The 13,516-nt window shown below is 40.6% G+C and overlaps 1 protein-coding gene across 2 annotated transcripts in view; it reads right to left on the reverse strand.

The window, feature by feature from the left end:
- Positions 1–4,435: 4,435 nt before the first annotated feature.
- atp10d (ATPase phospholipid transporting 10D) overlaps positions 4,436–13,516 on the reverse strand; it is a 32,759-nt gene continuing 23,678 nt past the window's right edge. For both annotated transcript variants that reach the window (XM_068595490.1, XM_068595491.1), the window contains exons 16-23: positions 12,704–12,995; positions 11,565–11,641; positions 10,686–10,811; positions 10,259–10,459; positions 9,241–9,321; positions 8,862–8,966; positions 7,988–8,175; positions 4,436–6,574 (exon numbers count right to left, since the gene is read on the reverse strand). In XM_068595490.1, the coding sequence (XP_068451591.1) occupies positions 6,379–6,574; positions 7,988–8,175; positions 8,862–8,966; positions 9,241–9,321; positions 10,259–10,459; positions 10,686–10,811; positions 11,565–11,641; positions 12,704–12,995 (1,266 nt within the window). In that variant the 3' untranslated portion in view covers positions 4,436–6,378. The remainder of the gene's footprint in view (positions 6,575–7,987; positions 8,176–8,861; positions 8,967–9,240; positions 9,322–10,258; positions 10,460–10,685; positions 10,812–11,564; positions 11,642–12,703; positions 12,996–13,516) is intronic.

Raw genomic sequence — 13,516 nt, forward strand, 5'->3', positions numbered from 1 at the left:
ATGTGAGACACACTTGTTCACATACCTATGTGGGACAGGCCTGTTCACATACCTATGTGGGGCACACCTGTTCAAATACCTATGGTATGGGGCACACCTGTTCACATACCTATGGTATGGGGCACACCTGGTCACATACCTATGGTATGGGGCACACCTGGTCACATACCTATGGTATGGGGCACACCTGTTCACATACAGGTACGTGAACAGGTGTGCCCCCATCTTAGCAGCTCACAATTATTTGTTGTGAGTTATGTTGTTCTCAACTGTGACAAAAAAGCTTTGAACAAAGTTAATGTAATAACATGTGTATGATCTTTGTCTTTATTTTTATATTTAAGTTTGATCTTTGATACCTTAATGTGTTTTTCTTAACCCTAAATTAAATGAATTTATGTTGTAATAACAGAGAAATGTACTTACTTATATTTTGATATTTATATAAATGCATGTAGAATATTTTTACACTGGAGTAAACAATAATCAAATGCAAATACAGTTATTTAACAATATTTTAGGGAATACTTTATACAGTGTTACAGTCACAACCGGCCCTTTGAGGGTAACCATCATGCTGATGTGGCCCCAAGTGAAAATGAGTTTGACAGCCCTGCTTTAGAGCCTTAATGCACACGTTGAGGACCTTTGAATTGAACTACAATAAAAAGTCAAAAGGTATTCTCTTCACACCGTTGTCAAATACATTTTAAGTTTGCCATCTACGCTTGACATCCTCTTGCATGCATCCTGGTCAAACACTTAATTTCCAAACTCACTCAAACCAACAAAACACTTCATACATATCTCAAAATAAGCTTGTTTAACCATAACACTTGCAATTATTCTGCCTCAGAAAGGAAACCTTCTGACACACATACTTAAAAATAAGACTAACAAGAGGGAGCATCACATAAATCCTCAACTTTTATCTTTAAGGTTCTCATGACTTTTCACATAAATCCCTATTTCATAATAGAAGAGGAATAACACTTGTTCACTTTATTGACTGTAAATGTAACAAGGATGAATCAGAAAACCATCCATCAATATCCTTTATTTTCCACATCCTATAGTTATTTACTTGTGCAAAATAAAGATTTGAAACAAAAAGCAAATTCCCAATCTCTCAATGTTGTTTACAACATAGTAAATAATTGTGGCCCTTATCTCATCAGAGACCACCGTCTTGATCTTCCTCTCTTTGTCCTCCACACATTCTTCCTCTCTCACCAACAACCTGTGTTTGTTTTCAAACTGAATCATTCTGAAGCCGTCCCCTTCAGTCTGTATTTTAATGACCCTAAAAACATCTGGGTAGGCTTTCCGCTTAAATTGCAATCAGCAGTGAAATTATTATTATTTCATTTGATTATACAGATTAAAACACACATGTAGTTAATTTAGTCGGTCTAAATATGGAGCTAGTGCAGCCTGAGTTAATGCACAAGTGTAGACCAACTGCTTTATAAACTACAGTATTATCTACACATCTCCAGTGTGATATCCAGCGTGCCCGAGGATCAAGGTAACCTGATAAGATTACATTGTTGACTTAAACTCATCCTCATCCCCTTCGGTATTAGTGCTTGTTGGGACTCAGTTCTGTTAAAGATACGACCTGTATTGAAATGTTTTCCTTTTCCATTGGTCGTTGCGTTCCGGGGTGTGAAAGGAAAGGTGAAACGTGAGACAGTGTTGATGGAGGAAAATCTGCGGCGTGTGTGTGTGTGAGAGAGAGAAAGAGACAGAGAAAGCTTTGGAATTGAAATAGAATCCTAAATGAAATAGAAGAAAGGAAGAAAGATGTGTGATGAGGTGCCACAGGAAGTTAGATATAGACCGTAAACCACTCCTCTCTCACCCCTCCTTTGTTTGTGGGTAGTGTGTATGAGGAAGTCAACACTGGAGGGGAAACAGGGACTCTTTGTAAACATGCCAGACCTTTAAAGTTCCCTCCTGCTGTTCTGAGGGCTGTTGCTTAACTATGTTGGGTGAAGACACACAGTTGTTTTAAGAGCAGGGTGCAGGAATTCCCTCTTGGCTGTTTTTTTTTTATGATCGACATTACATTAACTGCAGAGAAAAGAAAAACAAACTGTGACTCATACATTCATGGTTTCTGTTTGTTTACACATATTACAGTGCACTGAGACGCTCACAAATAGGCATATCTGCCTTTTGTCTATGTATTGGTGACATACGAATGTCAAAGTAAAAACAAAAAACAGTATACATAACTCCCCTCGGTTGCTGATGTGCCTTCTTAGTCCTCTGGTATGTTATTTTGCCTCCATCTGTTCTCAAGTTCTTCACACGTGACTTGGCTCTGGTTCTATGGAGTCACAAGTTGCTGTTGCCAATATGTTCACGTCCTTTACACATCCATCTTGCTTGTCCACGGACCTCTGTAAGGGGCCCCTGATGAAGTCAGCTCATCTCAAATGGCAGCAATGTTTGACTGTATTACACGAACAGCCATCTATGTCTTTGTGCAAATGGCACTTTTTTTATCCAGCGCCTTTGTGAACATACCAGCTGTTTGTCTCTGGACCGCCAAGCTCCATCTCCTCAGTCAATGTGCTAGCAAGTAAAGATCAGTGTTATTATTAACAGATGCTCTGTGTGTGTGTGTGTGTGTGTGTGTGTATTTGTTTGTCTGTCTCTCGAATTGGGCCGCACTGCTATGACAAAAAGAAGGGAGACACAAAGAGTGTGTTAACAGAAAAAAGCACAAAATTGAAATGATAAATTTGTAAATTATGCTGAAAGAAGAGCAAGAATCCAATGATGGTGTCATCCCAAAAATAATCTTGCAGCCTAAAGGAGTTATGCTTTGGTCTGACAAGACATTAAACTTAAACAGCAATGTGTAGTTGGAAGAGACGGGCAGCGTTGTTCACAAAGCAAAGAGACAAACTGCACCATTTTATGTTTGAAAAATGGTAGTGAGACATCTGTCAAAAGGATCCTCCTCTCTCGCAGTAACCACTTACATCACCAGTGACAACACCACATCATCAGTGGAATATAATAGAAAAGGCCTGTCGAAAACATGAGTGATTGCTGTTCATGCTAAATAAACATTTCGGATCTCTTAACATGTCAAATCTTTGTAAGACTAATTTCACAACCTTTTTCTTGCAGTGCCCCCACATATTACCAGTAAAATGATGAGAATGTGACGGGGCCTAATGGTGCGTTCACACCAAAAGAGTTGCGAATAATTCATACGAGTAGGTTACATGTAAAGTCAAAGCACCGACTAACTAATAGTTGCAAAAAAGCACATTTTCTACTGGGCAGCGCCAAGATGTGAAAAGCTAATCGGTGTTGAGAAGCTTCGCCACGTATTACTGCCGGCCTGCCATTGCTGAATTCAACTGGCTGCTGGTCCGCCTGATGGAGCGCTGGAAGCGGCTTTATTCAGACGCAGGTAGGAGCCCTGTGTGCATACTGATAATATTATGAACCCAGACACGATGGCCTTTGATGGTCCAACGTTAGTAGGACTTCCGCAAACAGCAGACGGGCAAAACAAAACAGGGAGAACAAAACAAGTGTAGTAAAACAGGTGAAATGGACGTGGTAAAACAGCAGCAGGTGTACCTACAAATGAAATAAAAAAGAGCAAAAGGGAAAAGCTGCAAAGATTTAGACTACTTACAATAAATGAATATCTAAACTCACCGCGAGCTATCACAGGGCCAGGACAGGGATGGAAAGGGGATGAGGCCATGACATCATGCTTTATATATCGGCACTGATTGGGGGAGGAGCCGACAAGAGAGCTGCGTTCAAAACCCTTCTCTGAGCAGCGTGCCCCACTACAAAAGCATCAAGTATTCATAAAATATCATGTTGTATGTCTGCAGTTATGAGACATGTTATTAAAGGAAATCAAGTAAATGATGTATTCTAAGAAAAAACCCTTTTGGACTGTATTGTCAACAAAGACTCTGTATTGTGCTATTATGTTATAGTAGAAAACAGCTTTGATATGTGTCAATTATTTATTTTTCCTGTGTTCTATCATCAACCAATACACTAGTAACAAATATACTGTTTTCTGTATATTAAACTTTTTGAAATAATTCAAGAAGCCCTTGTGGTTGATGAGATAATCTGTATCTCATCAACCAGGGTTTTCACTTAACCTGCTTTATGAAAGAGGACACCGATCTATCCCTTAAGGCTTCATGATGTCACCTGGTTTACATAAAGGCTGTAGGTTTACTTCACTTTAATCTTTTTGCTCTGAAGGCATTCTGACCTGCTTTGCCCAGGATTTCTATCACAGAATGCATTCAGTGGAAACCAGTGAAACCAGCATTGCTCTGCTGGGCTCGCCAACTACTAAGAGACGCATGTCGACGAATGAATATTAAACATTTGAAGAGAAGATATTTATTTAAAAATGAGTATTACAGCATTTAATTCAAAATCCACAACACACCTGTCTAACATGGCTGTGGAGTAGCAATGTAATCACATGAGTTACCTTAACAGCTGTCCATTTGTTAAGAATAACAACATTAGTGCACCTTCAGATGAAGCTATGGGAAACATAAACAAACTTACTTATTTTGAATTTGTAGAATGTAGTATACATTTTTCACTGTATTTGTTTCTTTCAAATCAGGCATCAAGTGAAGTGAATATGTAAGTTGACTCGCAGCTGCTTTACATCCGGGGCAAAACCCATCAGAAAACATCAAGTCGGAATCATTTCAATCAGTTCAATTCAATCAGGGCTTAACTGCAGCGACGTGTCAGGAGAATGTCACCTGACCACGACCTGATCTCACAGAAGCACAATTTATGTTCATACTATAAAGAAACAGCGGATAACCAATAAAGAATAGCAACAATACCTTCAACAATGAAAAACAAATAACAATATACATTTGAAATGTGTTTGTAATAATGTCGAGCAAACATGATTTGTAGTTATAAAGGTAAAACACGACATCACTGATGCTACTAGGAACAACATTCTCATTTATTTGAGCGGACTTTACCTGAGAAACAGTCCAGTGTTTGCTCAACACTGTTTTGATTCAAGTTCTTCATGCGTTTAGAAAAAGCCTCTACTGAATGTAGATTGTTTCTATCTCATTGTTTCGGTTGTCCAGGGTATAAAAAGTGTATAAAAAGGATACCACCCCTGTTTAAAATTGCAGCTTTTTGTGATGTAAAACAATTTCTTCCACCTTTAAATGTGACATATGAAGTAAATGATTCAATTGAAAAACAAACGGAAATCTTTTAGGGGGAAAAACAAAAAAAACGTACAATAGCTGGTTGCCTGCGGATGGTGATCAGAATGAACCAATCACATTCAAACCCAGTCTGCTGTTCTAGGACATTTTCTTAGTTGCATCTTACGGAAAGAGCCGTAGTCCCTCTGATGTACCAGTCAGGAAATTCTTTGGTACCATTCACCAAAGAATTTCCAAGGCATTAGATATCCAAGGAACACAGGGAAGAAAGTCACAATCAAGTGGAGAAGGTATGACACAACGGTGAGATTACCACGAACTGGACGTCCCTCAAAATCAAAAGGTGCTTGAACAAAGTATCAGTTTAAGGGTGTACATATTTATGCAACCAGTTAATTGTTAAAAGTTCTTAATGTTTCCACCAAAAAGGTTTCAGTTTATTTTTCTATTTAATTGTTAACGTTAGGTCACATTAAAAAGGTGGAAAAAGTTCGGACATGGTTTATTTTTGTATGTATTTTTTTACATCCCAAAAACCTGCCATTTTAACGGGTGTGTAGACTTTTTATATCTGCTGTATGTGTCTATGTGCTGCTCTTTCCAAACACGCTACCTGACGTACCAAAAGCAAAGCGCTCAAGTGAAAAAGTGAGGAGCAGAAAAGTCAGAAATACACCTTTTTATCTTGTTGTTCATGACCTGCATAATAACTCGTACAACTCATACAGAAAAGGCACTCATGCTCAAAAAACAAGTAGATGGCCGTGTTTCACAGATTCCGCTCCCATAAATCCTTGGTGGGATATTTAACAAACGCTCGCTATTCTGATTTAATCAAAGAGTAGAACATCCATTTTTTGTTATAATTAGTTTCTCAAAAACATGTAGTAAAACAGCATATCTGAGCAGAACTATGCATAGCTGAGGAGTGGAGCAGTGCCACAGAAAGGAAACATCCAGCCTTTTATTGGAGCAGAAAATCTATTCTGCACCAGCATGTCATCTTCATCAGTAGTCTTTTCTGAACTTTTAGGTCTTTCTTCCTCATGTAAATTGCCAGTGTGTGGCTGTGTGTGTGTGTGTGTGTGTGTGTGTGTGTGTGTGTGTGTGTGTGTGTGTGTGTGCGTGTGTGTGCGCACGGGTGTGTAACGGGACGTCAGGACATCACTGAAGCTGTGCTGGGCTCCCGGCCCGGGTTGTCGGCACAAAGTGGCAGCCTGTTGTCCGTGGACTGGCTCAGGTTCCAGCGCTGCATTTTCTTGCCGTACTTCTCTGAATCCAATTTGTCCATCCGAGCTTTTTTCAGGACAGCAGAGGGGTGTAAGGTGTGGTACAGAGCTCGAAACAACAGCCTGCAGAGGAGAACACAGTGTGATTATGTGGCTTCACAGGATCAGTACAGGATGAACTCGGGGAGGTGACACAGTTGACACCCAACAGAGAAACAGCTTCTTCCTCTCACTCCACTAACAAGTATAAAACTCACTGGAGAGCGGTGAGCCTTTTAGGCTCCAGGACAGGAAGGAAAGAACTAAACTAACAACAAACACAATGAATGAAGTCTGATAGTTTGATCAAATCAGAGTTTTCTACTGCCAACTACTGCAATTGGTATCTGCATTGAGTTAACTTGTGATGTTTCACTTCAAAATAACTGGCATCAGATTAATCATAATCCTAATTTGGTGATGGACCACATGTTAACATGTTGTGCCTGTCTTCCTTTGTTTATTCCATCCTGGCACAGGTCTTAGAATGGTCCAGTTTATATGATGACAAACAGAGCAGAAACAGCTGCGACACATGGTCACATGACCTTTAGTACGTAGTGCTGGTTATAGCCACGAGCTCGCTGTTCTATTTGACGCGAGAGAAACTCATTTAGTAAAGAATCCTTATGGAGTAGCTCAGCATCCCGAGGACGGTCACTTCACTCCTAAGTTAGTGATCATTTTGAGATCCTGAAGCAGCGTGAGTTATCAAAGTAATGTACGTGGAAGTCTTGTGTCTATTAGGCAGAGTGCATACACGCAGTCAAAAACTGAATCTGCTTCAGGAAGAGGACTACAGGTATTGTACTGACAAGAATAAAGGACATTCTAGTAACAGCGATCAACAATAATATTGGTGAGAATCTATCATCAATCTGACAGTACACACAGTACACTTTAAAGTACAAAATTTAAATCTGAACTAGAAATAAAATGAGTGAAAGAGGCATGATTTCAAAACTTTCCAAACTGAAAGCAAGAAAATACAATTAAACAAAGCTTGGGCGAGCATGCAGGAGAGGAAGTGACTTCATCCATTGACAACATGGAGCTTGCTTTTGCATAATACAACCTATTAAATGTATGGCTGATTGTTTTCACATTTGTTAAGTCATTCGATTGATTGTTTTTAACACGTTATAACGTTTTATTTTTAGCCAAAAGCACATGATTGCAAAAAAGGTTATAAAAGGGACAATGGACACCACAGCTGCATCTCCTTCTTTGCACTTACACGGCTCCTCAAGTGTAGCCGCTGATGAGGACCAAGGACCAGCACACCTGTGTATTACTGAAGGCTGTAGAGTAACTAACAGTGTAAACCCAATAATGGAACAAGAAAGCTGCTGTAAGAAGTCCATTTCTGTAAAGGAAAGCCTTATGACTTGTGACATTCAGTCTTGAAGTACAAACTTCAAAGGAGGGGGCATTAAATTGGACCCAGCTTGTGCGTATTTTGAAAAAGTATGTGTGTGTGTGTGTGTTTGTGTGTACCTGGGTAACAGAGCCGTCACAGTAGTGAGAGCACATACAATGTAGAAAAGAGGCTGGGACATCTCCAGGGTCTCCACCCCCACAGGGTTGGTGGGGGGGCTGCAGGTCACACAGAACAAACTGAAGAGCAGCACGAAGCCCAAGTAGGAACCAGCACTGAGCACCAACACCAGCACATGGATCCACGTCTAAAACAACACAAAGGTTTTGTTACTCTACAACGCAACTGGAGATGCACAGTCCTGGGCAACGTCTACATCCATGAGTTACTTAAGCGCTAAAAAAACGCTATGAACAGCACGGCATGCAGCGGCTTTTACAATGTTCTCCGCATCGCCAACACAAACATGTACCACTTGCAAAAAAGCGCAGGGCTGTGATCCATTCTATGATCTAGTCTGCATACAGTATGTGATCCAGTCTACATACAGTATGTGATCCAGTCTACATACAGTATGTGATCCAGTCTGCATACAGTATGTGAGACGGCCAACGCTCGGCACCGTGCAGTGTTCAATGTACGACTCCAGAATGTCTCATAAATAAATGAGTCCTTGTCGGCAGAATCGATACCGCTGGTACAGGAAGTCATCATGATGTGAGAACGGATCTTGGCGATCTGGAAGAACTCTCTCCCTATAAAATTAATATAACTAATATTGCTCCTTCCTCAAAGAGGAAGGAAGCTGACTTTCAGGACCCGAAAAGCCTGAAATGCGTTATCTTATCCTGAAAATGATCCAGCTAACTCAGTAAGCCAGGTAGGGTTAGGGCCCTGGTGTGACTTCCTGTCTGGACTTCAATCACAAAACAATGTGGATCAAGTTGGATTTCTATGAGAACCCCTCCTACTGTATGTATGAGTGTGTCTGACCAGAGTGTGACTCTCGATGACTTGGTGCAGCAGGACGATGAAAAGAGCTGAGACGTTGATGGGCGAGCCGAAGGACAGCTCACTCACGCTGGATCCTGCGAAGGCCTGAGATAAACATCACAGAACAGAGTTCATTGGGATGGGACCAGGATGTATGAGCAGCTTTTAGAACTACGTGATAGGACATATGATGCCATCGCAATCAGCTGCTAGGCCAAAAGGGACAGTTAGAAGGTTATAAAAATAAAAAAAACAGTACACAAAAGTAGGAGCACACATGCAGCTCAATGAGCAGAGTCACCACTCAACAGCAATGGAAGAAATACAGCGATGGATCAGCTGTGTGACAGACCTGAAGGATTTGACACAGTCTACTTACAAAGTAAGGCACGAAGAAGCAGACGAGGCTTTGGTAGAACGCATCCAGGACAGTGATCCAAAACATGAAGGGAACATAGACCTGCAGAAACAGAGTATTCACTTAGTGCTTCTAAATACATGAAGGGAACAGAGACCTGCAGAAACAGAGTATTCACTTAGTGCTTCTAAATACATGAAGGGAACAGAGACCTGCAGAAACGGAGTGCTTCTAAATACAGGTCCATGTTCACACATAAAGATAAGACAAAAGGTTGATGAATTCAAACTAGAATTATTGTGGAATGATTGATGCATTTGACTGTTTTGTAACCATTTAAATGTTCGAAAGTGCCCATTAATCAGTAGTCTATGACATCAGCATGTTGTGATTGTTTTGCAGTAAATATGCTATACTTGACCCTTTTGAAATGTTCAACCTTTACCTAATGAAGACCTAGTGGAGTTCCAGTATTAGGTCCGTTATAGCACAATCTATTGCAACAATCCAATGCCACACTTAGCAATGGAACATCCAACTGCTCACGAGGTCGAGTAATACAATAGTTATCAATTATTTCAATTGGATCATATAGTAATATCTTTTAACATATGAGCAGCAAACATTCAGTATGTTAACATTTTGATTGAAGTCCAGTCAGGGAGGTCCTGTATGGAGACTGCTCATTGATTTAAAAAAACAACAACATTGTCATCTGCTGTCGATACAATGATATGTGTCAAACTCATTGATAATTATCGTAGTTATTACACATGTGGTAATTAAGTATTCTTTATTAAACTGGTTGTTTCTGAGAATATAACTTGGCGTGACCTGATGATGACTTAGTAATGATATCATCCTGGTCTCAGAGTAGAGCTTTGGCTCCCTGTGGTCCCATTTCAGTAGCTTCTCCCTTCCTTAGCACTACCGGAATATTGTCGGAAATGTTTGACATGATAAAATAAATGAACAAACAATAAACTGAATCACGGACAATAGCCGCTGTGATAGCAGGTTTGTGTGTGCATGAAGTCACCATGGAGGTCTGCACCGCCTGGTAGAGCTCAGGCAGCTCCATCAGAGCGTGTGCAGGCGTGTCACGTTCCAGGACGCCATAGATGAGAGGAGGAACGGAGGTGAAGATCAGGTTGAAGAGGATGAGCACCCAGGCATTGGTCATGACGCTCCCAGAGAAACCACAGAAGAACTGATACCAGAACAGCAGGTTCACATACATCTGCACCACAGACAGACAGCAGTGAGGATCCTCTCAACATCTCCAGTGTTTTTAAAATAATGTAAATTATCACTTGCAGTTAACATTGTTTAGTCGAGGACACACATATGTATGAATATACTGTTATTGAGTTATTATTGTCTCTTGTCTTGTCTGTAGTAAGCATTTGTAAGCCTTTTTAAGCATTAGATCAAGTGATCAAGTAGAGTCAGAACAGAACTCTTACCACATTCTTGTAGATGAAATAGAGGATCATGTTTGCAAGACGAGAGTAACACCAGTGGCCATGGACAAGCAGCAATTTCCTGAGGTGTTTAAACCTGGAGATAGCAAAGTCACTGGACATCACAGCCTGGGGAAGCACACAGTGACACAAGTATGACCCACTGCTTCACATACAATTGTTGCTAGTACTTAAAAAGGAAAATAGAAATCCAACAAACAGGCGTACCTGTTAGTTCCTACTGGAACCACAAACTGGCTACTATAATATCACAGAGATGCTTATATGACCACACACCTTTAGTTCCATCTTATGGAGTTAGAAACATTACTGTCCACAGCAGTGGCGGGCCGTGCATTTTCTACCGAGACCTGCTGTATGATATTGTATCCATAAATATGCGCATGATGGGATGTGACAGCTGGACAAGTGAGCTGGGCAGACCAGCAAGGCATGAGGAACAGAATAGGAGCTGCTCAATGAGGAAATAAGCTAATAGGGAAAAATACTTATAATACATGTAGTGTATTTGTGGAAAACAATTACATTATAAAAAGGATATAACTTTCTAATTTTTTTAAAATTATATAATAGCTATAAGTTTGTGATTCTGTTCAGGCCAGCAGAGAAGGCTTAGCAGGTCCTGACGGCCCGGCACTGGTCCACAGTGAGAACAATTGTCTTTGGCTTCACCACAATCTACATGAACTACAAATAGGACACGAGTAAGTAAAAAATAATTGGAGAGCTTAGTGATCAATGATATGGAACCAAATAGAGTTCAGTACAGGCCCATTACCAAATAGCTAAAGAAACCTTCACGTATACAGGACCATGTGGTTTTAGTAGGCGTTCGGACATGATGGAGGTAGAGGTCATTACCTGCATGCCCTCCTGACCAGATATCCCAACGCCCACATCAGCCACCTGAATCATGCTCACATCATTGGCTCCATCACCTGAATGAACAGAAACAACTGTTTGAGTGAGTACAAAGCATGTCAACCTCCACAGCCAGTATTATATGTTCAACAGGTCTAACAATAACTGCTCCCTCTATGTAATCCAGCTCAGGCTTAGACCTGAGGTTTCGTTTTTGGAGATTAAACGAGAAAACATATTTGTGGAAATAAAAGATACAAATATTCACTTAAAACTCAGCTGGTTCGTAGATACGCCATCTTTAGAAACCACATCTTTAAATCGCAAGTAAAGGAGCTTCAGCCCAGTTCTCAGAAAAGCCATCCATGTCAGCTATAGAGAGCAGCAGTCAAAGTGTGATGGATATTCAAAGCTGTCAGTAGTTTGTGTTGTGCTGCAGTCCAAATCAAAAGAATAATTTTCTTTTTGCTCTCTCCAAGAAGCGAATATTTAGTGTTAGTGCTGTTATTAGAGAAAATGAGTGGGAACACGTTCGTTTAAAAGCACAAACCCAGACTATGAACACAACACTGGGACTAAAACAATATAAATAGCTATCGTCATCAGTGTCAGCCTCACATTGCTGACAACTGTACCAAAAGCCATGACAATGTTACTCTGCTGCACTGAAGAATGCCAAAAAAGACACGGGAACGCTGATGTCAAGGACAATGAGGTTCTGTAGCAGATATCTACCCTCATAACTTCCCACCAGCCTGCAGGGCCTGATTACTATAGGAGAGGTATTGTATTGAGGTGGAACACTATACACACCTGCAATGTGCTCATGGGAAATGATATCTTGCCTTGCTTTATGCAGTCAGAGGAAAATCAAATACATTCAGCGAGTATACATTTTTATGCAATTCCTGAAAAGAGATTGCTTTGAGGATAATAAGATTAATACAGATAAATAAACCAACAAGCACCTATTCAACATTACAATACAGCTTAACATTTATCATTTCTTTCTTTTTATTTCCCTCCTAAATATGTGAGGTCAGGGTGGGAGGGTGTGCCTTTTTTGATGTGAAAAAACATTAAATTAATGTTTGAAATAAATATATACTGCTGTAAAACTTCACAGGTCAAGTCCTTACCCACTGCCAGGGTAATGACACCAAGCTGGTCCCGGATCAGCTGGACCACCTTGCTCTTCTGCAGCGGAGTGGACCTGCAGCAGATGACTGCCTTGCATCTCTGGCTCAGCTCCAGGAAGTCGCTGCTCTGCTCCTCCTGCAGGGCCCAGTCCAGAGTCCGCCCGTCCACAACCAGGATGAAGCCTTCCTTACTCCCCGAGGAGGATTCTCCAGGAGTCCGTGCTGCAGTCTCACGGGCTTCACCACGCTGCACGTCCAGTCTGAGCTCCTTGAGTAAAGCTGCACATGCATCCTGATGTGTGAAAGAACTCTATTACTGTTGCGTACATTTACTTTAAAAGATAGGGACAGATGTCAATATTTTGGAAAAGGAATTCTCAACGACTTGTAACAAGATCGTCTAGCTTTTAGAGGATGAATCGTCATGATGACCCCTGACCTCTCTTCGAGCCCACGCTCACATCAACATTTCTCCATTTGGCAGCTCATCTGTATGTGGACATTTATTCTCTCACAAGATATTTCATATTTTAGTAAATTAGTATTCTAATGTCTACTGTGTAACTCAACACGTTTTGTGATGCATTTGTACACATTGTTTTTTAACTACTACTGCTTTAACAATACTTTGAGGACTAAAGTGTTGAATGGGAAGACATGCTGATGATTATCATTGCTGAAACACTGTAAACATTGAGCATTGGGCCTCTGGGGCTTTAGGCGTTTTGTTTTTTGTTTTGCCCAGATTCTTTCTGACAGGAAAAAAATTGAACCATTATGAAATTTAAATAGTCCAATTCCCGACCACACCAC

Source organism: Clinocottus analis, unplaced genomic scaffold (genome assembly GCF_023055335.1).
Source record: "Clinocottus analis isolate CAN_PGR_092001 unplaced genomic scaffold, fCliAna1.0.p SCAF_30, whole genome shotgun sequence".
Lineage (NCBI taxonomy): Eukaryota > Metazoa > Chordata > Actinopteri > Perciformes > Cottidae > Clinocottus > Clinocottus analis.